The 24038-nt window shown below is 38.5% G+C and overlaps 2 protein-coding genes and 1 long non-coding RNA gene across 5 annotated transcripts; 1 reads left to right on the top strand and 2 right to left on the bottom strand.

Moving 5' to 3' along the window:
• The first annotated feature begins 160 nt into the window (after positions 1-160).
• Positions 161-14005, top strand: LOC130570925 (uncharacterized). Its single transcript, XR_008965032.1, has 3 exons — positions 161-269; positions 3923-4022; positions 13916-14005. It is a non-coding gene; the product is annotated as an uncharacterized LOC130570925 (long non-coding RNA).
• Positions 947-7497, bottom strand: nr2f6b (nuclear receptor subfamily 2, group F, member 6b). The gene is made up of 5 exons (XM_057361455.1): positions 7256-7497; positions 5930-6258; positions 3471-3565; positions 2210-2785; positions 947-2130 (listed from the first exon to the last, which is right to left on the bottom strand). The coding sequence occupies exons 2-5, from the start codon at positions 6196-6198 to the stop codon at positions 1856-1858; spliced, it is 1215 nt and encodes a 404-aa protein (XP_057217438.1). The 5' UTR covers positions 6199-6258; positions 7256-7497; the 3' UTR covers positions 947-1855.
• ushbp1 (Usher syndrome 1C binding protein 1) lies at positions 13662-24038 on the bottom strand. Of its 3 annotated transcripts, none has more exons than XM_057361452.1 (13): positions 23833-23947; positions 22786-22897; positions 22571-22719; positions 21362-21525; positions 21056-21265; positions 20649-20869; positions 19208-19348; positions 18750-19007; positions 18249-18477; positions 17954-18112; positions 17332-17429; positions 17128-17250; positions 13662-15908 (listed from the first exon to the last, which is right to left on the bottom strand). In XM_057361452.1, the coding sequence occupies exons 2-13, from the start codon at positions 22887-22889 to the stop codon at positions 15743-15745; spliced, it is 2022 nt and encodes a 673-aa protein (XP_057217435.1). In that variant the 5' UTR covers positions 22890-22897; positions 23833-23947; the 3' UTR covers positions 13662-15742. The 3 variants fall into 3 exon arrangements, with proteins under 3 accessions (XP_057217435.1, XP_057217436.1, XP_057217434.1); XM_057361453.1 differs by having other exon boundaries at positions 22786-22879; positions 23833-23922; XM_057361451.1 differs by lacking the exon at positions 22786-22897 and having other exon boundaries at positions 23833-24038.

Below are 24038 nucleotides of genomic sequence, written 5' to 3'. Positions count from 1 at the left end.
CCCAACTTGAGGTCTAGTGAATCTACAGTATAATTCATATGTATGTATTATTCATCGTTTCCATTCATTATTACACAGTTTTATTAGATGACCATATCTCAATGGTTACGTATTTATATTTATGGACGTATAAATGCTGAACGTGATTTTCACTGTGATTTAGACATGCGCCAGCACTTATTCACCACTAGAGGACACTGTATGCACACTTTTCCTGACCAACAATAAAAGTGCTTTTCTCTCCCGTGCCTTTGCCAAATATGTGTGGGGTAAGTGGTATTTTCTGCATTTTATTCTATACTACGATTTTGATTACATTTTATTTTTACATCTTAAGTGATAAAAACTGTCAATCGAAACCTAGAGGTGTCTTGATCGAAAACAACTTCCATTGACATACCTTAAAATAAATCAATATGATTTGTCTGAAGATTCACACAGTAATGTATTTTTTTTGTGAAGTATGGTTAACAACGACTTAAATATCGTAATTTAGCTAAGGCCCTGTCCTGGAAATGCATACATACAGCAAAACCTAAATAATGTCATAATGGTTGATTATTTCTTTAATAAAATTCCTTTTCTAGTAAAAAATAAATAAAATTAAAATAAATAAAATGTGTTGTCTCAATGATGATTGCAAAACGTCTTGTATAAAAACTTATTTTTGAGTAGTTTGGTTTTATCTTGAAAATATTTTTCCAGAAGAGCAAAATTCAAGATTTCTAAAATCTTGGACACCCTTATTACTTTAACTAGAAATTGTATTGTTTAAATAAAAAAAGGTTTCAATAACTGTTTATAAATATAGTTATTATATAAATGTAATAAACCAAGAAATATTATTAAAATTTACCTTTAAAATTATTTTTTGTTAAACCTGCTTTATTTGACCAGAAAAAACATCATGAATTTGAAACCACTCCTCATTTTTAATCAAATAATCTTTTCACTTGTTTGCAGTTTATTTATTTTATTTTTTCAAAACACGCGTGAAAATGCAACTTTGTTTACAAATGGTCTTACATAAGAGCTTGTATGTTAATCATTCATTTTGTATGTTTAGCTTGCAAAAATATTTGATAATTTCCACAGGCAGCAATGTAAAACTTTATACCAAGTCTTTAACAGAGTAAAAAAGTGAATAGACCTGTTTAAAACAAGACAACATGTTCAGAATAGCATACTACAGCATGTATTATGTGTCAAATGCATAGTATTCCAATTTTGTCCTTTCTGATGATCTGTTACATTCACTAAAATGTGCAGTGTGTAACCAGAGCACAATTTACACAATACTGTATCTCTACTTCATACATGAACAATCTCAATCCTCAAAATAGCCATGTTTATTTCTAAAAGGATATCCGAACACCACGTTTAACTTGCAAAATGATAAGGTCCTGTGACATCAAGCATTTACGGCTGAATACTGCATACAGTTTCACATACTATTAAAAAAATAGTATGCAATATACAGTAGAGTGTAGTACAATATTCCACACACTGTTCACCAATGAATTTTCAAGTATATGGTATGTATCCCAACCTTTCAGAATTGCAGTCCTTTATAAAGATTCTTAATGTACATCTACACTAGTACATATGCTTTCAGTAAGAATGTATTATAAACACTTTCTTAAAGCTTTGGATCAATGTCACATACGTATCACCATCTGGTCATTTGCTGATACTGATGATGTGAACCATCAAGGCTCATCTGCATAGGAACATGTGCCATCTTGTCACTTTAGTCATTCAGTATGTACAAGACCAACATCTCTCCACACAGTTACTGTGGAATCATGGGGAAAAGCCTGAGACGGGACGGGGAACAAGCCTTCCGTGTGTTCATCTACTGTCCGGGCACGTATGGCCAGCTGATGGAGCTTCCGGAGAGCTGCATGTCCCGGATAAGTGTTTCGATGGGCGTCTTGCCAACCAGCCGCATGAAGAAGAGTTGAGAGATGAGGTTGGCGGGCACGGCTCTCAGGGCGGGCAGACGGAGCAGAAGTCTGCCGAAGCGCTGGGGCTGACCCGGATACTGCATGCGCTCGTACTCGGTCAAAGCCACCTGAACTTTCTCCTGCAGGCTCTCGACGTGTGCCGGGTCTGACAGACCGCACGCATCTGCGAGAAACAAATGTTAAGACAATGAAAACAAATTCTCGTGAAATTGGACATATTTTAGGCGTAGATCACCACTCACCTGGTGTAAAAAGAGCGATGGCTTTCAGACAGCTGTATTCAGCGGTATCCACCTGCAGTCGCGTCAGCTTGTCCACCTGGTCCTGAAAGACCCGCACCTGGTCCATGAAGGACACGACGCGGTCGGCGGCCATGGGGGAGGAGTGAAAACCAGCAGCTGCTAACAGGGGGGCCGTGTGAAGGGGCAGGGCCGATTGAGCAGCATTCAGGATAAACAGTTCACTCCAGCTGAGTCTAAGAAGGGCCACCTGCTCCGACACGGGCAGTTCGGGAAAATAGGGAATATTCCGCGCCCACTCGATAGTGCTGAAGAGCAGCCGCGCCGCCAGCTCGCAGATGTTGTCGATGCCCATGATGGAGCTGTTGGCCCCCGGGAGCTGCTGGCCGCACTGAGCCCCGTAGCGGCTGTTGGGGTACGGCTCGGCTCTCAGCAGCTGAGAGATCAGTTCAGATACCGCCTGACCGTTAAAAAAATCTCCGCCCATGCCTGGAGCTCCTCCTCCATCGACACCTACTGTGACCATTGAGGCCGGGCTGATGCCTGCATGGGAGGGAGGTATGCGGCCACGCTGGACCGCTGGGGAAAAGAAAGGACAAGAAAAAGAGAGAAATTTGGATAAAGATTATGTTGCATTGCAATATGTTAAGTTATGTTATATTGGCCTAAAAAAGTGTTTGGTAACGTCTTGGTATTATATACACTCTAAAATTGTTGGGTTATTTCAACACATCGTTGGGTCAAAAAGGGACAAGGCCAACTGTTGACTTAAATTAACCCAGAAATGTTTGATATTTGACCCACGACTGTCCAAATGTCCATGTTTGTCTGTTTTTGACCAAATGCTGGGTTGAAAAAACCCAACATTTTTAGAGTGAATATAAAAAAGACACTACAATGAAAAAGAAACAGAAACCACAAAAATCACACAGAAATCCAGTAAAGATTCAGAAGAGACGTCAACTACAAATTATTAACAGGTTCCAAGAAACATGAGGATATTGACACTTTATTTTTGGGTGAGCCACTTGGTTACTTGTATGTAATGTGGATAGACCACTTAAGAAAACGTATGCAGCGATGGTCTATAAAGAACTTCCTGTTTCAGGTCTTTATCACAACACGTTTGAATAAAATACTCCCAACAGAACATTAATCAAATATCTTGAAGATTTATTTATATATGTAAGATTTAAAAAGAAAATAAATACAAGTGAAACCGGAAGTGCTCATGGACCAGTGTTTCAGGTCTGAGGAAAGTTACCTTCTTTTCTCATGCCGACCCGGAAGCATTTCTTCAGTCGGCAGTACTGACACTGGTTCCGATGATGCTGATCAATCTGACACTCTCTGTTTGACCTGTGGAGGAGAGTTTATAGTTGAGTCAAGATAACAACATAATTGTGAGCAAACACAATTCACAGAGTAGTTTGGTGTCTTGCTTTAAGCTCCTTACAAAGGGGAAAAAATTGCACAGAAGCATGCATTCTGTACCCACATCACGGTAAATAAAGACACATTCAGCAGTTAATAATGAATGAATAGTGTTATCGTGAACTGTATCGAGGTCTTTCAGTGACCTCGTGTCTGAATTACATGAAGTTCAATATTAGTAAAAAATCCTTAAACTAAAAGAAAATTGCAGCAATAAACTTGAGTAAAAATATGACCCAAAAAGAAGTGCATTTCTTTAATTATTTCTTTTGTGTATTTCAGGCTATAATCCTGCAAATCAAGCTGTACTGATATGAATGTATCCGTGTGAAACTGTCCTTCACGATCTGTCGCACATGAAGAGCTCACCAATGGGGTTCAGGTAAATCAGCCCTATAACCTTGGCACAAAGGACACACATTCATTCCTAAAGTTCCCATGGTAGCAGGGCTAATGTTAGATCAGCTGTGACTGGCCAATTATACACACAACATGCACAATTCTGTGTCGACAGCCATGTATCTTTGTGCAACATCTGGCCTTAACGGTTCGGAAATTATTGTTAAATGAAATATAATGCAGAGTTTTGCTGTTACTATGGATATTTATAGACACACTATGGCAGCTCCTAAAATATATTTTTACATTTTTCAAATAATCATGTTATTGAAAAACAACACAGTAAAATCGCCAGTGTTAAAAAAGGTCAAATTAACACTCACAGTGTATATATAATCCACATTGTTAAAAAAAGTCAAATTAACACTCACAGTGTATATATAATCCACATTGTTAAAAAAGGTCAAATTAACACTCACAGTGTATATATAATCCACACTCTCAAAGTGTACACTGTAAGAGTTCATTTGACCTTTTTTAACACTGGTGATTTTGCTGTGAATGAAATGCTTTTAACACAGTGTTGAAGAAAAAGTCCAACAACCAGTAAGAGTCGATAAACTAATTTATGCAAATAATTATAGTGGTGCTTAGTTATTTGTGGGCACCATTGCATTCCAAACGCAATCAGTTTATTTACTTACATGCATTTCGCGCAATTTATTCTGTCCTGAATCATCAGATATCATTAACAGTAATGTGGAGAGAGATTTTGAACCAATGAGATTCTACAGTGGGCGGGCCTAGGCGAACCAGCTGTGCAGAATTACAGGCAACATTTTGATTGGTCGCTTTGTCCAATAAAAACTCGTTAATTTTTGTTTTAACACTTTTGTTAGAACACTGTGTTAATAAACAGTGGCATGTTGAATTGAAAATACGCACAAAAAAAATGCTAGACACCCTTTTAAAGCATCGCCCACAAAAAAGACTGAAAATCTGTGGCATTAACATAGTTATTAATTAACATAATTATCTCACGAGTATGTAAATGATCTCTTTACAGACATACAGTGCAAACCGAATGTCAGTAAGAGGTTAACAGAGTTCACAGAAAGTTCAGCCAAATTCCTTTGCTAAGCTTTATCTGGATGGAGAGCGTGCGATTGGCTGTGGTGCCTGACCAATGACAGAGGTTTTAAGAGGAATTTCATGCATGTGTTCAAAATACTGTGTTGTTCAGTGATGATGTAATATTAAAGGGGAATGGGTCATTTTTGTAGGTTGAAATAGCATTGCGGTTCATTCTTTATGGAAGTCATAGGTTGACATCTTGAGGAGTGTAACCAACATAGCTCTGTGGTGCTTTTAAAACATTGAAAGTCTGACATGTTTCTTTAAACAGGCTGACATGTGAGCTTTTTAAGAGAGGTCAGTCAGGATTTTTGTCTGCTTTTGTCTGTAAAAAACGATAATATTGCGGCTGCTGGAGTGCCAGAAAGAAGTCAAATACAAATTTATGTCAAGTAAAATGACATGTTTTCTTGTTATTTTACAGCCAAATTTCCTGTAAATTTTTGTAAGTACATGTTTTTACCGCATTTTAATAATAAGTACCATAAGCACAATAAGTAACATTTTTTTATAAGAAATTTTATAATATGTAAAAAGTTCTTGAAACAAGACAATATACCTTTTCTTGACTTTCACATGCCATTAAGTGCAAGAATCCTTTTCTTTACCAGATTATTTTAGCAATACTACCTAGATGCGTTATATCAAAACATGTCTCAATATGCAATATTTTGCTTTCCATGTAAATTGATCATGCATAATAATTACAACTGGAAAACAACATACTGCTAAAGAAAATGATATTTGCAGGAAAGGACAGAAACGTCTCACTTGATGTCAGCTCTGTGATGGACAGCGCGCCGTGCGTGATCTCACCTGCAGGTGTAGTTGAGGTTCCGTCTGATGCTCCTCTTAAAGAAACTCTTACACCCTTCGCAGGTGAAAACGCCGTAGTGCTTCCCGCTGGATTTGTCCCCACACACCACACAGTCCACCACACAGGCCTTGTCCTCCTCCACGCCCTCGGCGTCGCTGTTCCCCGCCCGGGGCGAGCTGCCCTCCTCCTCCCCCCGCAGGTAACCCTTCTCGCTCAGTCCATTAGCGCTGCCGTTGGGGTTGACCCATCCCCCGCTAACCATGGCCATCTCTGTACGCCGTCAGGAGAAACCTTCTCGCGTGAAGAATTCGGAGTGAATCCCTTTAAGCTGCAGACAGTAAAGCCCGACAAATCAGACCGAGAGAAGAAACAACAAATACTTTAGACAAGCTGCGCCAAATGTCATGAAGCAGCCCTGTGACTTTTCATCCACTGTCGCTTGTTTTCATGACCTCCAACTCTCTAAACCCCCTCAAAGATCTCTGGTGCAATAAGAGGTGCTGAGATCAGACGGAAGAAGGTGCCCGGTTCACAGGAAGCAATAAATTACACATAAACGCAGCCAGACTTTGGGAAAGATGTTCAAGTGCCACTCAGCTCGCTGTTAAAACAAAACTCCTCACGGTTTCACTTGGAAACTCTGACACGATACAAGGAAAGCTTACACTGCATGCCCCCTAGTAACCAACAGGTCAAACCAGTTCCTTCTGCATGGGGAAACACAACGTCGTGTTTAGAAACGTTGAGGGTATTAAAGGTCAGATTTGACTCAACCTGCCGCATTAACTTGTTGTTTTGTTAAGGAACGTATTGAAATCACAAATGATATTCTTCTGAAGAATAATGAGATTAATTGGTCTTTTGATGACATACAAACACCACATGATTATCCACATTCATTTGTATCTTTTTATTTCTCAAATAGAATAGTTTCAATGACACGTAACTGAGAAATCTCCAGAACTAAGAGCAATGAATGACATAAAAGGAACAGTTGAAGCACACATGTCAAAGTCCATCAAAACCTGTATTTAAACTACTAAAGAGTTCATTTGCACAAAGCAGAACAAACGCAAAGCCAAACACACGGAGAGCACACTGGGTAATGATAAACAGAGCTCAGCCCCCACCCTGCCGCTCAAGGATCAAAGTTCAAGGAAGTTCCTCGGTTTCTCTCTATCTTTCTCATGTGAAACAACACAACCTTGAACACTCATTCCACATATTTCTCAAAGCAAGCAAGAAAAACCTACTCGGCTGTGCAGAGGAACATCTCGGTACGCCCTGAGCGTATGCCTCTAAAGAGAGAGAGAGTCTTTTCATACCTCGTTTCCTCGTCCAGACGAATGGTCTCCGTGACCTTAACATTCCCAAGAACCGTCCCAAAGATTTTTTAGCTGTCCACCGCTTCCCATCCTCTGCCTTTCTTCATTCATGAGTAAACCATGAGACCCAACAGCCCGGAGAGACAGATGACCTATGAGTGTCTGTGGTGACTGACCAACAAGCCTCGTTCTGTTCTCTCTCTCTCTCTCTCTCTCTCTCTCTCTCTCTCTCTGTGAGTGGTGGAGAGTGAGCAAGCGTGTGTCTGTGTGTTCAGGGATTTGACACTGCTATTCAAGCCCTCTGGTTGCCATGGCACTGTCTGCCTTATAAGGGTAATAGAGTCAAAGAGCAGTGAGTGGGCTGCAGGCGCTCTACACAAACAACCAGGAATGTGTTACCACACACGGTTAACCCCTCAAGGGATGACCATCGGTACACTTAGCGCGCATCTATAAGGAAGGTGCAGATCGTAAGAGTTTAACTTCCTGGGTGACGATAATGATATGTGTGTCAGTTTCGCCACAGTCCAGTCACGTGACTTTATTCTGACGACAGTGCAAAACAAACTTTCTTGATCTGGAGTTTTGCCTTGTGTCCAGGAACTGTTTTTGCTAAAGTCCCAGTGAAATAAAAAATTACAATGCCTGTTTTTTTCATGAAATATTGCAGCATTTGTTGTAAATAGTTCATCAATGTGGGTCATTCTCTGTTTTTATATCGTGTGCCCTCATAATCTTTAGTTAAAATCTGAAAATGCACTTCCGTCATGTAATGACTATCTATCGATGGCGTATGTTAGACGGCTTGGGCGGTGCATCCGTTAACTCCTCCCCTTTTACTGTCAGTCTGCTGCCAGTTCCATTTCAAAATGCAACAGCTGTTTTTGTACATCCAATCAAATCGCAGAGAACGACGAAAGCCACGCCCACTATTTTTCTCATTCAAAATTCCATTTCACTCGGAAATGTGTCAAAATACGGAAGTAAAACGAATGCAACTTCCGGTTCACGGGCACTTTAAAGTAAGACAGTTTAGGGCTTTCAGAGTGTAAACCTTTAATTTATGTTTATTATTTAATATTTTAATAGATGTTCAACATTCCTATTGTTTTTTTTTTTTATATTAAAGCTTACTAAAAATTCTAGAATAAGAAAGGTCAATTCATAAAAAAATATGATAATGTAAATTCACTATAAAATAATAATTTTCAGGCCAGCACTTGGTCAGGACAAGGGACAAACTCAGCCGTTGGGTTAAATTAACCCAGAAAATGTTTATAGTTGACCCAACAATGCATTTGTCCCTTTTTAAACCAACGCTGGGCTGAAAATAACCCAGCATTTATTAGAGCGTAATCTTTAATTTAGTACAAACATACTTTTAGGAAATGATGTCATTAAATGACTTTATTAGAGCATAGGTTAATTTACAACCCAGCAGCTGTGTTCGTCCCTTTTTGTTCCAACTGGGTTGTAAATAACCCAGCATTTATTAAAGTATTGATTTTTAGATTTCTCTAGAAAAAATTGATGTCAAACATGTTTATTCTTTATACAGTATTTGAATACTATAGCTATAGCTCATATACATCTTATATCTGATTTGATCTTCACCCAATTCTTTGCTTTTGTCTTAATCTGGGCTTGTGGTGTATTCTGTTAGAGTTCTTAGATATACAGTAAATACCAGTAAAGTAAAAAGCTCAAAGCTGCTCGTTTACAGCTTTCTAAGATCACTGTCTGTGGAGGAAGCTTGTGGAAATCTGTTGTCTACTCATCTGATTGTTCTGGCCTGAATAAATGTACTGAATGTAATGTATAATTTTTTATCATTCTGATAGTAATGATATGCTGACTGTACATTGTCTCATTTTAAATCATTGAGGGGTGGTTTCCCGGACCGGGTTTAAGCTTAGTCCCAGACTAAGTTAAATGTAAGAGGCGTCTTGACCGAAAACGATTTGTACTAACATATCTTAAAATATATCAGTGCGATTGTTTTGTCTCAAGATGCACACCAGGTATATTTTTTTGTAAAGTATGTCTTTTAAAACAATTTAAATTTCCTAATCTAACAAAAACCTTGTCCTGGTTTAAAATAATCCCTGTCTGGGAAACCGCCCCTTAAACACCCTCTTCTTCTCTGCGTTTTGAAGAGCGTCTTGTTCACCATATCTCTGTGATTTTACAGCTGTAATGACCCAGAGGGTCTCAGCTCTTCAGTTCAGGTGTTGAGGAATTTGGTAAGTGGGTTTAAACTTTAACCATAGGTGTAAAACCATTTGCGCGAGAAGCACCGTCCGTGAGCGTCACGGTGCTCTCTGACGTGTACGAGAGGTCTGTCTCCTGACATTGCGAGACCTTTGACCTTCACAGAGAGATTGAGCGTCAGACACTGACCAGCTCGACGCAGCGGGCCGTACGCGAACATCTGCTGGGGCCACGGCAGAGCACGACAGGGCCAGGAATCAACATCCTCAACCCTGAGAAAAACAGAGGAACTGCCCTCATTTGGTGGGAAAGTCACACTTGGCCAATTGTTATTCAAATGAGCTGACCTCTGTATTGATTTTGAGGTTTTTAAAGATGTAGCGCAGCAACTAAATATTTAGTCAGGTGCGCCTTTAAACAAAGAGGGAGATTTGAAAACATTTTGAATATGTTCTTTTATCAATTCAGTAGTTTAGCTGAAAATATACTCAAAAATGCTTGGTTGTTGCAACTCATGGTTGGGTAAAATATAAGAGATAATTCACCCAAAAATGAAAATTCTGTCATCATTTATTTACCCTCATGTCAATGTTCTGCAGAAGACAAAAGAAGATATTTTGAAGAATGTTGGTAACTGAACAACATTGACCCCCCCCATTGACTTCCATTGTGTGAACACAAAATAACATTTTATTTCTTCTTTTGTGTTCCACAGAAGAAAAAGTCATATACGTGAATTACACGACTTTTTATTTTGGGGTAAGCTATCCCTTTAATTTAATTGAGTTGGTCCATAACGTATTTATATATCTCCTTACATACTTCTACAAATGCACTTCAAAAATCCATAAGCATCAATAGAAAAACTAATTAATTTCAAACAAAATAAAGTAAATAAAATATCCTTTAATAATGACTTTAATGTACTGCACAGCTAATATATGGTTGCATCCTTTGCAGTCACTTCACAGTTACATGTACAGCCAAATGAATGAATGAAAATACATTTATTTCACAACACGATTCCATACCACACACACAAAACCCAAAACCATCCAGCAATTAAGAGAGGGAAACAAGAAGCGCCGGAGACACAGCGCAAGAGGTCAGCCGGGGTTATGCTATAGGGCTCTAATACGCTCAATGAAGACATCTTATTGGTTAAACGGATTACAAACCTGCTGCCTTCACCAAGGCCACATGCGACCCCCTTTCACCTTTAAGATTCTTACGCGTCTAATCCATCTCTCACTAGAAAAGAGAGGTAGGGTTTTACACGAGGTCAGTGTTTGTGTGTGGCTGCCGTTGGTTTTGGGTTAGGAGACTGATATTCTCGTGGTCTTTTGCATTACGTTGTTTTAGTCTTTGATAGACTGTAATAGGGAGCCGCAGAGATAACGTATTTTTGTATGCAAACCCCGGAGGCAAGTTAGCATTTTAGGACTTCCGGTTCTATCGCGCCAAAGTATGGGTTTTTGGTAAATTGCCTGAAATAAGGTCTGTAGCTAACCTCTAAATATTTTCATGTTTAATTCTATGACATAAAACACCAATTACAACGCGCTTGTGCATCGCGCATATAAAGCTCACAAATAATGCAACATGGGCACAAATCTCTTAAAATGTAGATGCGGATTCATTCACGGAGTAGTTACTTACCAGAGAACACATTTTTAATAAAGTTTGAAAGAGTTGTCGGAGGCTTGGTGTCGGTGACGTTGATATCGAGCGACCTTAAGTGTAGTCTGTTAATAGCATCGTGTTAGCTTTTTACTTCTGCCGATTGGCTTCAAAAGTAACAAATGTTGTGTTAATTTGTAAAAATGTATCTTGATAGACCAAAACGTGTAAACGTCATAAACCTTTGTTAATCACAGAGCTTATTTTTTGCGATCTTCCAAAAGTCTATGGGGAAAATGCATTGGCTTTTGTTCGAGGGAACCACTGCAGCGCTAACTTCCTGGTTAGCCTACAAAAACACGTCATCTCTGCGGCTCCCTGTTGTCCTTCATGTAATTGTGACAGATAAAAACAGAGAAAATTTACTCTACACATTATTTCTGTCTTTCTACATATTGATCTGTGCTAAAAGTCTTCAAACATCTCCAACAAACTCGCGCATGCCCTCACAATGAAACATAACTGTGAACTCCAGTGCCCTGAGCTGAAAAAGAGCAACCCTTGAGCAATAACGTTTTCCTCCGGGAAGAAAGAAAACAAAGCATGCTGGGTCATTTGGTCGGGGTCAAAGCTCTTGTTTATCTGAATGGCACTGTGTTTTTCTGCTAAGTATTAAGTGTGAGAGGTGAAGAGTGAAGGAGGGAGGGTCCGAGGTAACAGCATAGGAAGACAGAAATGAAGAGCATAAGCAGAAAGAGAACATTGATGAAAAAAGAGCGTCGTCCAGTCACCATCCGCTCATGTTGTCCGTGTGGAAGCGTATTTAAATGTGACATGATGTTTGGGGTAAATGAGATGACCTTAACCTCACGGGTCAGAGCCCTGCTGTGTGTGCGTGTGCTTTCCAGGCGGGGGTGGGGCCGGGGCCGGGGCCGGGGCCTTAAGAACCCATTCCCCATGCTTGTGATTGACAGCTCCTGTTTTGTGAGTTTTTTCCCAGGCGTTTGAGAATGCCCTGGCTCTCAATACAACGTATACACGACAGACGCTGCAGGGCTTGTCACACCATTGTCTTTAACATTTCCTTTTCACGCATTAGCAATATTGAATTTTTTCTTTTGGTTGCCTTGTATTATATCTGTCTGTGAACTTGTTAGGCACGAATGAATATTAGTGTAATAAATGTAGTGTAATAATGTAGATTTATCCTCACAACCCAGAGTGGATATGAAGAATGCTTGGATGGATGACTTAATATATCACTCAATGTTACAAATGGAGAAAGGTGTTTTTATGCTTGGTCTTTAACATTTTGTGACATCACACAGCACAAGTCTTCAAGATTTCTTCAAGAAAATATGTTGTGTATACCCCTACACAACTCACCACCATGATGTTTTTTTTTTTTTGGTGGTTGCCAGGATGTTGCTATGCTGTTGCTAAGGCGTTCTGGGTTGTTTCTTTCTTACACAATGCAGCCCTCTGTAGTTTCTACAATATTTTGGTCCCAATATCTTAAAGATCCTGGTCCTTCCCTGTTTTGCTGGAAGTCAGGTCTGTTTTTATCCATTTTTGTGACCACCCTCCTCAACAGATGACAAGATTTGAGGCATCATTCATGTCCATGTCCATAGCATCCCTTACAAAAAAGTGTACTTTTAGTTCATTTTATTAAGTATATCTTAAATAAAGTATATTTTATAAGTAAACAAAAATCAGTGTACAAGTATGCACTATTGTGCACCATTTCAATACTACTTGGGACTAAATCGGCACAGTTTTTAGTTTTTAAAACTATACTTTTAAGTGTAGTAAACTAGTTTACAATGCAACTACAAGTGACCATAGGTTTACTGTTAGTTTACCAATTCGAAACATTTTTTGGTTATGAAAGTACAGCTCGCCATCACCAGAATTCTGATGACCGCCACTATAAAGCACTCCCCATTTCCCTGAGTCGGTGTCTGGTCCCACAAGCGATACGAGTTACTTACCTGCTCTCCAAGTTTGATCCAAGATGTCTTCTCGTCGTCTTCCAAGCCATCCAAATCTTCCAAGTCCGTCACGTCTTCAATACATATTCATACCTGTTTACTTGCCTGTGTGTGTCTATAAACATTGTTTAAAGTTCTTACCCGTCGTCTGCCTAGTGGTTCTGTTACAATTATAAGTATTATAAATATTAATAGTGCTCTATTTTACACATTATTTTGTACTTAATATACAAAAAATAGCTTTAAGTACTTCTCAAGATAAATCTAAGATGATCTAAGTCAACTTATTTTGAGACATCATGAATAGATACAAAAAACATATTTTAGTATTAAGGAGACCAAATTAACGTGTGACAATAAAGCGCAGTATGGAAGTGTACTTAAATCAATTTTAATTAGTGCGCTTTTTTACCTGGGTACTTTTCTGTCAGTAAAGCAAGTATACTCTTAAGTTGACATATAAGCATATTTCTGAGATGTACATGAAAAGGTGACTGATGGTATAGTTATTTTTATGGTTATTTTAGTTTAGAAGAACAACAACACACTTTTAAAAAAATGTAAAGGAGACTGGACAGGTTACATAGCAGAATTTAATATTTGGCTTAGGGGCTTGTTAAAATCTCAGAAATGAGCAAAAAAGCATAAATGAACACTACTACATTTAAGTAATAGTTTTGCCGTTGTATACAAAGTATCAAACATTTTCAAAAGATTTGTCAAGATAAACAAGTACTAAGTGATGGGTTTATTCAGTACAGCGCTATTGAGGATCCAAAACATAATCATTATCTTTAGCCACACCGGTCACTAAAACTCTGATCTTCCCCATCAGGCATGTTGAGGACAGAGTCCTGTGTTCAACGTGACCCTGTGACCCCCTTCATTCAACCGCTCCTGCGACAGAGAGCAAATCCTTTAACCCCGGGGGTGTGACACTCAACCTTTACCGCAGCTGCAGTCAGCTGGCCCGGGCGGCGCTGAAAGATGAAGATCAGTGAAAGGAGAAGACAAACGGGCGAGTCAGGCTTCTCTGACCCCTCTCTCTATTGTGCATCTCTCCCTTCCCCCCATTTCTACTGTGAGAGGGACAGAGGGGCAGATCTTCAAGAGTGATGCGGTCTGGGAGAAGACACACAAGCACCGGCACACACTGACCCAGATTCTGTGATCTGCCTTTCTCTGAGACTCTCAAGGAAAACGCTTTTAAATGAAAATGATTATGCAGCTGCTTTGATCGTAAAGGGAGAATGGACAGAGGAGGGAGGGGTGGTGATCTCAATCAACGTGACTGTGAATTGAGCTCTGTAAAGCTTGAACTGTGTTTTTATTCTGTGCACGTTCCTCTTATTGGCAGTTTTTTATACAATAAACTACCAGTCAACATGTGTTTCAAACATCAATGAAACTTATAAAAGAGCTTTTGTTTATTAAAACTTTTTTGCACATACGTAGAAAATGACCATTTCCCACAACGTCACAAATGCATATTAGTTGTAATGGCATTGTTAAAGCTGCAAACCAAAACTCTTTCAAACAAGTTACTGAGTTGAGCTGAAAGGTACAATTTTGCAGGACATGTCAACCCAGGTATACACACGTAAACTGCAAGTTCATGTCTCAAACAGAGATGGCCATATAGAGACAAATGAAAAAAAAGTGAAGAGTTCAGAAGCAATAGCCTCTAAGTGCATTTTGAAATTTTCTTCTAAAATTAAAATTAATTTTACAGAATTGTACTGTTATTTTTTACAGATTTATGTATAATTTTCCAAAAACCTGTAATTTGACGAAATTTTACTGTTTTATTAACAGATATTTGACGTATTTTTGAAATACGGTCAAAAGCTGTAAAATTACAGAAAAAGACTGCAAATGTATAAGAAAAATATATAATTTTATGGAAAAAAAATGTACAGCATATTTCTGGCGCCCCAGCAGCCGAAAAAAATCTTTTTTTATGTGTTTTTTTACAGTCTATTTTTTAAATAGTCAAATTACAGAAAAAGACCGAAATTTAAAAGAAAAACAGAGAAAATTAAAAACTGTTATTTTACAGAATGTTTCTCGGGTTTTTTTTACAGGATTTGTTTTACAGTGCAGGTGCAGTGCACTTTGTTTTTAAGTTCAGTGATTTCACTTTAATGGCAATGAATACGTCCTTTTTACAATTTAAGTAAAATATATTTTAATATAAACACCAGAGCCTGATCAAAATAATCATTTTAGAAGAATATGTCATATGACGCTTTTGTATATGGAGACTTCAAGTGTTGTTATGCAGTTAGAGCTTAATAAACACAGTTTACGGTACAGTTGTCAGAATTAAAAGCTAGTGTGAAATATTTTATTTTATTGCTAAGCCAGCAATTTTATTGTTCTCCCTGTTGAAAAAAACAGAATATGCTGGGTTAGGTATGTTTTGATGCTGGTTTGACCAGCTTAAACCAGCACATGACCAGCTTAAACCAGCACAAACCAGCAAAAGCATATTCTGTTTTTTCAACAGGGCTCGTATGACTGAAATAGTGACCCGGAGGCATTGTGATCCCTAAAGGAACTTGCAGCTTTAATCAAAGGCATTTGCATATTGCTTTAATAACAAGTAAAATCCCCCCCAAAAACAGTGTCTATGTTTCCTGTGCTGTATCTGGAGAGTTTTTTACAGCACCGTTTCTTCTCTTCTCCACTCCATAGCCTCCAGCGTTGCGCTCAACTCGGCTTCTTGGGCCACGTGACGTTCGCTCATGACCGCGATTTGCTTCTGCAGGCGCCATAGCTGCTCCTGGTGCTTCTTACGAGAACTCCTGTAGGTGCCTAAGATCTTACTGCAGAGAGAAATATCTGTGAGCATTCTGACCTTTCACAAGGAGCTGTGAAATTGTAGCCTTGTATACATACTGAACTAACGTCACATGACCCAACAAAGCTGCAAAATTTTGCAAAACTTAAAAAGTTTTATTAGTAAAAATACTATTTTAATCTTGGTTGTTGAACATTGTTTGATATTAAATGCTTTGAAAAGGGTTGCTAAAAATACTTATTAAAATATTATTTAAAATATGATTATTTTATATTGATTAACATACAGTATGTCCTTGTAAATCAAGGTTCAAGTCAAGCACGTTGCATTGTGGGATGTAGTAGTAGGTTATTTAGGTATTTCACACTCCTTCAGGAAAGTTGCGTACTATGCACTGTAAGAGTAGTATACAGAGATTGTACTTAAAATATGTCCACAACTACTATATTTTACTGCTGTTTGTTAATGTGCTGATCATGTGACTTTAAATTGTTATTGGGCGATCATGGTAGGGTTGTGGCTAGAAGGGACACAGCTACGGCCGGAAGTGATGCAAAATCTCGCCATACAATAAATTACATTAGCTAACGCCTACACCTACTCCAACCCTAAACCTAACCTTACAATAATAAAAAATAGTAATTAACTTGTCAGCGAGACAAAAATGATGAGGTATTGAAATGCGCATGCCCAGTGGAGGTAGCTTTATGGCCCTTCTAGCCATAACCTCATGGTAGCGGACACGCACGCGCCTGACCCCCAGTTAACTTCCGGTTTGTGTCTGGCTAGTGTCTAATAATAGAACTATTTATATTTAATTTATGTTAATATTAATTTGTATTATTATTTTAATAATTGTATTAAATAAACGATTTGTTGAATTTTGTTGTATGTTCATTTTATTAAATAATTAAAATAAATTTTATTAAATAATTAAAATAAAAATTTGTTGAATTGGTGCTGTATTTAGTCGCATTCAAACAAACCGAATGGGACATCTAGCGGTGGAGCTTGGTATCGCAGCCTAAATTCAAAATAATGGAGAGAAATTTAGCCAAGTAACGGTTCTTCTCGGAAATAATCTACACATCTCTCTTGTTTGTGAATGTGTACCGGAAGTTAAGTGGCGGGTTACAAAAGTGCGCATTAACATTTGTTCATGTTCTTAAGATGAAACCGTAAACAGTCACGTGACATTTGTTGATAGTTATTATTCTGTTGTTATCAGTCATGTGATTGTGTACTTGTATCGTAGAGTTATTCGTGCGATCTCATCTCTGTTGATTCTCCTCTGGTTAGTGCTGTCTGTGAGCGTTGAGTCCAGAGATTCACGTAAAGCTGCCACCCTCTTCCTCAACGCCTGCTCCCTGATAGACATTCATGGGTTTAGATTTCACAAATGAACAAATATGAACGAGTCATGTGTTTACAGTGTTCTTCTTTCTTACCTTTGCAGTGCTGCTTGTATCTCTCTTAATATAGATTGATTGCGAGGGCCTGGTATCCCGCCTCCACTGCTCAGTTTTACTCGGTTTTCAACCATTCTCTACAACAGAGGACAAGTTACTTAACCTTTCTCACATTGAGTTATCACTGTCAGTGGACATTATATTGCATAACTGTATTTTAGAGAAGTTATGTATCTGTAACACCTCAGACAACCAGACATCAAGTCAACATTGAAAGGGATGCTTCACTAAAAAGAGATAAAAAAATTTCATCGTGTCCTCACCTTCTAGTATAACCTGTATGATCTGTGGAACAAAAATGTAACAGATCTTTTTTCTATACAGTGAAAGTGAATGGGGACTGGGGCTGTCAGTCACTAACATTCTGGTTAACATCTCCATTTGTGTTCCACAGAGGAAGTCTACTTTTTTTTGCTCATATTTTGACCTCGGTAAATAGATCTAAAGCATGAATTTATCTCGCGTGTATTTGAGTTCTAACATGACATTTGTAATGTAACTTAATACAATGTCATTTGATTTCTCACTGAACACCTTGATAAGTGCTTTGTTATCGTAACATGAAGGCAAAGCGATGATGTTACAGAACCGATATAAACACCTGTTGGGTGGCTCTCCTCTCGCCCAGCTCTTCTCTCAGACTGTCCAACATCAGAGCTTCAGCGGACTCTTGGTCATTCTGGACCATCAGCGTCAACTCCAAACACTTCCTGTCTTTCTCTAGGAGTCTGAGGTTCCCACGTAACCCTGACATCTCCTCCTGAGCCATATGAGATTGTGTGGTTAAACTTCAATATTGACAGAATTAAAGCGTTATGCTTTATTATCGTATATACAATATTCATATACAAATGTAAAAGGGATTCTGATTGTGTAGTTTAGTCATGAACGCCCACCCTGACAGTCACTAGCTCATACGACAGAGCAGCTTTCTCCTCTTTGGCGCTTTTGGAAAGCGAACCGGCGCGACTTCTGACCCCCGCCAGCGTGCCAGTGTCGGGGCTGATCTTGCCCTCGCCCGCCTTGCCCTGCTGTGGGATACACACAGCCGCCCTGTCCTGCTTCAGCCTGGAGATCCTCTGCAGAATAACACCGGTCTTATCTTCAAACTCTTCCTCTGACAGGCTGGAGAGAGACAGAGAGGCTTTTCAGCTCTAACATGACGTCCGGTTTATTATCAGAACTGAATAAGTGGATTGGTTTGGGAAGGTTATTGCATGTTAAGTGTTTGTAATTAATCTAATTAGGCCTTTCGAATAAGATTAAAGGTTTGGACAGCATCCTAATTTCCGGTTGAAGAGGTGCCCAGATTATGCACTATTTGTAGTCATCAGACCACAAGTCAGTAATATCTGGTGCCTGAGTGGGTTGAAGTATCATGTTTTTGCTGCACCTACCTATTTGGTGTGGGCTCAGTGGTGACCTCTGGTGCACAAGAGGAGGATTCGCTTCCATCCGAGTTCTTACCCGGTGACTTTGAGGGGTCAGATGGAGGCCGGCTAAATGCTTCTGTACAAGAAAAGCGCTCGGTGTGCGAGCCCGCGTGCACATGTGCGCGTGAAAGTGTGTCACCGAGAGTTGCGGCACCTGAGTTCAGTTGTTGTTTGGCCTCGTACAGGGAAAGCAGGTCACCGCAAGCCTCTTCACACTCCTCGCTGTCAATCACAGAGCCATTATCAGCATTCCACACACACACATACTTCATGCCAGTCTGAGAAGCTCAAGGTGTACCAGCATGAGACTGAAATTTCAATGGTTTATAAGGTCAGGGACTGGGATCATATGACTGAGACAAGTAAAGAGAGTGTCCTCGGTTGATTATGAAATTGATTATGATCAATGAACTGTGACACACCAGTAGGTTAGAGCCATGTGTAGAGCTGAGCTGTCTGCCTCCTGACGGCTGAGACTCATACTCAGCTGCTCCGATTCTCCTTTCCTCCTGACCAGAGCGGCATTCAGACGTTCATTCCGAGCTTTCAGATGCTCCAAACACCTGCTCATACAAAACAAACCTGTCAGAAGAGATTCCAGCTTTACCGTACACAATAATTTGCATATTAACTATACCAATTAAAGAGATAGTTCACCCAAAAATGAAAATTCTTCCAAATATTTTCTCTGTGTTCATCAGAACAAAGAAATGTATACAGATCTGGAACAACTCGAAGATGAGTAAATGATGACAGAATTTTTTTTTTCTGGTGAAGTATCCCTTTACTATATTCATGTATCTAACATATTAAATAATATCATGTTAAAACAACAATATTAATCATATTAATAACAAAAAATCATATTATAAATATGTCACCTTCACTATATTATATTAACCTTTTGTTAACTGATACTTTCTTACAGCTGCTGTGCAGATTGTTTTTTAAGTTAAAGATATACTTTGGTCAGGGGTTTGTCAAAACAGTTCGGACCAAGGACTGCTTTGATCGAAAATGTTTGAAATGACCACATAAACAAGAACCATCCACATCAATACTGTATAACATTGCATTTAATCATCCAGAGATGTTATAGAATTGCATATTTTGTAATAAACCTCTAGTATATAATTAATGACCCACACAGACTCCTGAGGACTGAAACACCCTTCAGGCAAATTCAATACATCTTGCATTATTAAATATTTATAAAATAATATAATATATATACTGTATATATATAACATTTAAAATGTAAATATTTATAGACCACGTCGCAAAATGTAAACACTGGTCCTGTTTTAGTTTTTATTTATTGTTATTTGTTTACATCCAGTATATAATTAAATCTTAAAGATATTTGTTTAACGTTTTAAATCGGTTGTAAATATTCTGTTTGTCGTATTTTGTTAAAAACGTTTTTGAAACGTAGTGAAACAAGTTCTTCTGGACCAGCTTTCATCCAAAGAGGTCTATAAAAGTGTCAAATGGATTTACTGCTTTAGGTGTAATTTGGGGGTTTCTATTTGACTGTGGATTTACATCAAGGATAATATCACAAACAGGGTGGGTATCGGAGGGTAATAGATCAGGGGTTCTCAACCCTTTTGATTCCAATGGGGGTCCCCATTGTATTCAACAATATTTGAAAAAACTCCCACTTAAAAAAACACAATTTCTACCCAATAAAATTAACTGGAAAAACATTTCTTCATTATAAAAATGTCCAAATAATAAATATCCTGTTTTTATTTTAATGCTCATTTTGTCTATAATTTTAAATTAGTCATCTTGAGCCCCCTGGAAGTCAGCTGGGGTCCCCCTGTTGAGAACCACTGATGAAGAGAATGTATCTCTCACCTCTGTAGCCTGTCATTCTCAGACTGTAGCACAGAATCAAGGGTGCGGGGGGGCACAGGAGAGTCTGGAGTGGACACAGAGCGCTTCCGGGGCAGCAGAGGAGATCCAGGATACGACGGTGAGGAGAAGCAGGGGCTCGGGGTTCGACTGGAGGACAGTGATGGGCTTAGAGGAGGAGAACGACTCACTCCACACAGCCATTTCTGCTTAAGATTCACTGCCTGACAAAAGATTGAAGGTGAAGAGATAAAGCAGATAAACACAAATCTGTCAGTTGTAACAAAAAGTTTGTTTATTCCCTTATGCTTAATAAAAGTGTGATAGTACTAAAGCAAATGTAAAGAAATGATACAGGTGAACATTAAACAACATTTATAGATACTTAGGAATGTCCTGGCCGCCTCAACCTTTTCCTGTAGCCACTTCTTTTCGTCCTCAATATCCGACAGAGTTCTTTCAGCGCCCTTAAGCTCTTCCTGACGGCTCTTCATGGAGGCGCTGAGGTCTCGGTTCTGTTTGTACAGTGAGAGAATGTCCCGCTGATACTGACGTCTCTCATCAGGGGGCAGAGCAGAGGGGTACGAGATCCCCAGATCACTCTCCATCTCCTCCAGCACCTGGAGCACATTCCAGGAATATCAGAGAGAGGAGGTTTAGATGTGGTGCAGTACATACAGTATCATGTACTATAGCGTGGGTGATGACATCAGCACCTGTGTGGCATGAACCCAGGTCTCTCGAGCTGCAGATAGATGATTGGCCTGGATTCTCTCAGCATTGTGAGTCTGGAGTTTGAGCATCTTCCTACCCTGACCACTAGAGGTCTCAAGAGCAAAAATAACCTGCTGCAGTTCATACCAAAGCTCACTGCTGCCCCCTGTGGAAACATTTATGTTTACCGGTTTTTAATCATTTCTTTTTCATTCTTCATTTTATTCTTTACACAAAATATGTTTTAGCTATCTTAATTGCAAAATTTGCAAAGAAAAAAATAGCATATTGCAGACAGAGTACAGAAGAGTGTTAGTATACCATAAAAATAGAAAATATATTGAAATCGTAAGTAAAACAGTTTTTTCCACAATAAACATTTCAAATAGTATTGTTATATTGTTGTCACGTGACCTCATCCCATTGTAGTTTTTCATCTTGAAAATAAATTATTTAGCGTGTTTATTTATTATCAAATTGAGTTTTTAAAATTGTTAATAAAATGCAAAAAGGGGTATATATTAGAGTTATTATAGTTTTGTTTTTAGTTTTATTAATATTTTAAATTAGTTTTTATGTTAATTTTTGTTGCTTTTTTGTCATTTTATTATTTATTATTTATATTATGTTGCAATATAAGATAAATTAATTTTTGTTTTTGTTTTTATTTCAGTTTCTGTTTGTTCTCATCATTTTAGTTCTATAAAACTTATTTTAGTTTTCTGATACAACATTTCAATTTTTCATTTAGTTTAAGCTTTTCCAATCATTTTTAGGGTAATATTTTATTTGATCTCAATGAACAGAAAAGTTTTCAAAGTTTTAAGTTTAGTAAACTAAAGTAACCTTGGTTTATTTTTAATTTTGCAGTATGGTCAATTACTGAGCCATGAAGATAATGAAATAAAGAAACTATAACACAATTAAAATAAAAAACAGATGTAGCTTTTGGTTCTTTTGATACACTGGAAACTGAAATGCATTTAATCCTACAAAGAAACTCACGACTGATTTAGAAATACTGCACCTTTACATTTAAGAGTCATAATGATGTGTCCAGTAAAAGGGGATGCTAATTTTAAAGTTTAATAAGCAGCTTTGAGTGGAGAAACAAAAGTCTGGAATGGGATCAATAGTGCACTAAATAGCAGCCTGTCTGTTTTGATGCAGTGTTTACTATGATTGATGATGAAACATTGAACATGACATGCCTTCTGAGGTCTTGGGGTTTTTCTTGGTCTCAGGCTGTAGAGATGTGCCGGCAGCATCCACCACTGTAAGACTGCATGCTGAAGAACTCAAGCCCTGCTGAATAACACACTCGCTGACCTGTGCTGGAGTCTCAGATGTTTGCATTTCTCTGTAAAAACACAAGCATTAGATCACAAGAAACAGGTTATCTGTTATGGTTAGGGGCAGGTATTACCGTGGTATTCGCAGGGACTCCATCTTTCTGTTGAGGTCAGAGATAATCTGCAGTAATGTGTTCACCTCCGTCTCGCACTGTGAAAGTTCACAGTCTGCCGACATCAGACCGTCTGAGTACATGTCAATTGTGAGAATTTGAAGTAAATGGGCCAAAACAGTTATTTTAAAAGAACAATGAGGTCAGATGGGTTGACCCTATAGTGAGTTCACATTGCATTTGGAAACCCCTTTTTATCAAAATGGGACGAAACGTTTGTGTTGCTATTGCAATGCTTTGCCAATTAAACAAATTCTGCCATATTAGCACCATGGACTAAACCAAGTGTTGGGTTGAAGCACGCCAGTATTTCTTAGAGTGTATATGAACATCTTCCACTAACAATTCACATCTACGCTTTCTTTATAATATATTTGGTCAAATGTGTTGTTTGAACGCATGATTATGCCCTTTCTTTCAAATCTCATTGAGGTCGACATTACATTAACTAATGCAGTGACCATTTTCGAGTATGTTTTAGTGCCCAAATATTTGGACATCGCACATTATAACAAACCCACGAAGAAGCCGTACAGTATAAACATTACGTGTTGTTGTTTTCTACATCACTCTTTTGTTCTGAGAGGAGGAAACAGACACATCCTGTAACTGCACTTCCTGCTCTGCTACATGATGTAGCTCAATGTGAGAAAAGAAACCTTTCTCCTTAGTTTTTAGCTAGAATTATCATTTGACTATATATTAATTTCTTGGAAATATCTGACATTGTTTTCGTTTCAAACCGGTGAATGTTTTACATGGTTTATACAAATGACCTCATATAAATGAAAGCCGACTCATTTCTTTTAAAACAATTGTGCATACAGTGGAGATAGAGTTCTGGTAAATAAAATATATGGACAATTACACAAGCTGGTACTTCACAAAGTTACCTAAATCCAACATTATAGTAAGAAAAGGTCAACAGTTATTGCATTTTGCATCATATTGTACAATAAATTGTAGTGTAGTGTGTATTGTGTCATAATCTGAGAGAAAGAGACTCACCTTTGCTGGTAACGTGTTGTTTGTCTCTTTAAAATGAGGTGAAGATGAAGGAAAGCTCCAAGCTTTTGAACAGTGTTCGCTGCAGCTGAAAGAGTTTCAGTGTGTTGGATTCGAGCGTGTCTCTGTCTCCACCTCTGCTCAGTAAGCATGTGAGATTTAGCACAGCACATCCTCAGTTCATACACACCCATTCTCTTTGTTTTATA

This window comes from Triplophysa rosa, linkage group LG20, assembly GCF_024868665.1.
Source record: "Triplophysa rosa linkage group LG20, Trosa_1v2, whole genome shotgun sequence".
Classification (NCBI taxonomy): Eukaryota; Metazoa; Chordata; class Actinopteri; order Cypriniformes; family Nemacheilidae; genus Triplophysa; species Triplophysa rosa.
This window is presented reverse-complemented; position numbering and strand designations above follow the sequence as displayed.

Bases quoted from the DNA above. Each gene is read 5' to 3' on its own strand.
- nr2f6b (XM_057361455.1), bottom strand. From the start codon at position 6,198: ATGGCCATGGTTAGCGGGGGATGGGTCAACCCCAACGGCAGCGCTAAT. The intron at 3,566-5,929 runs GTGAGATCACGC...TCTCCTCCACAG, and splicing joins AACCTCAACTACACCTGCAG to GTCAAACAGAGAGTGTCAGA. The intron at 2,131-2,209 runs GTGAGTGGTGAT...TGTTTCTCGCAG, and splicing joins CATCGCTCTTTTTACACCAG to ATGCGTGCGGTCTGTCAGAC.
- ushbp1 (XM_057361451.1), bottom strand. From the start codon at position 24,023: ATGGGTGTGTATGAACTGAGGATGTGCTGTGCTAAATCTCACATGCTT. The intron at 21,266-21,361 runs GTGCTGATGTCA...AATGTGCTCCAG, and splicing joins CCTGGGTTCATGCCACACAG to GTGCTGGAGGAGATGGAGAG. The intron at 19,008-19,207 runs GTGTGTCACAGT...TGTGATTGACAG, and splicing joins CACATGGCTCTAACCTACTG to CGAGGAGTGTGAAGAGGCTT.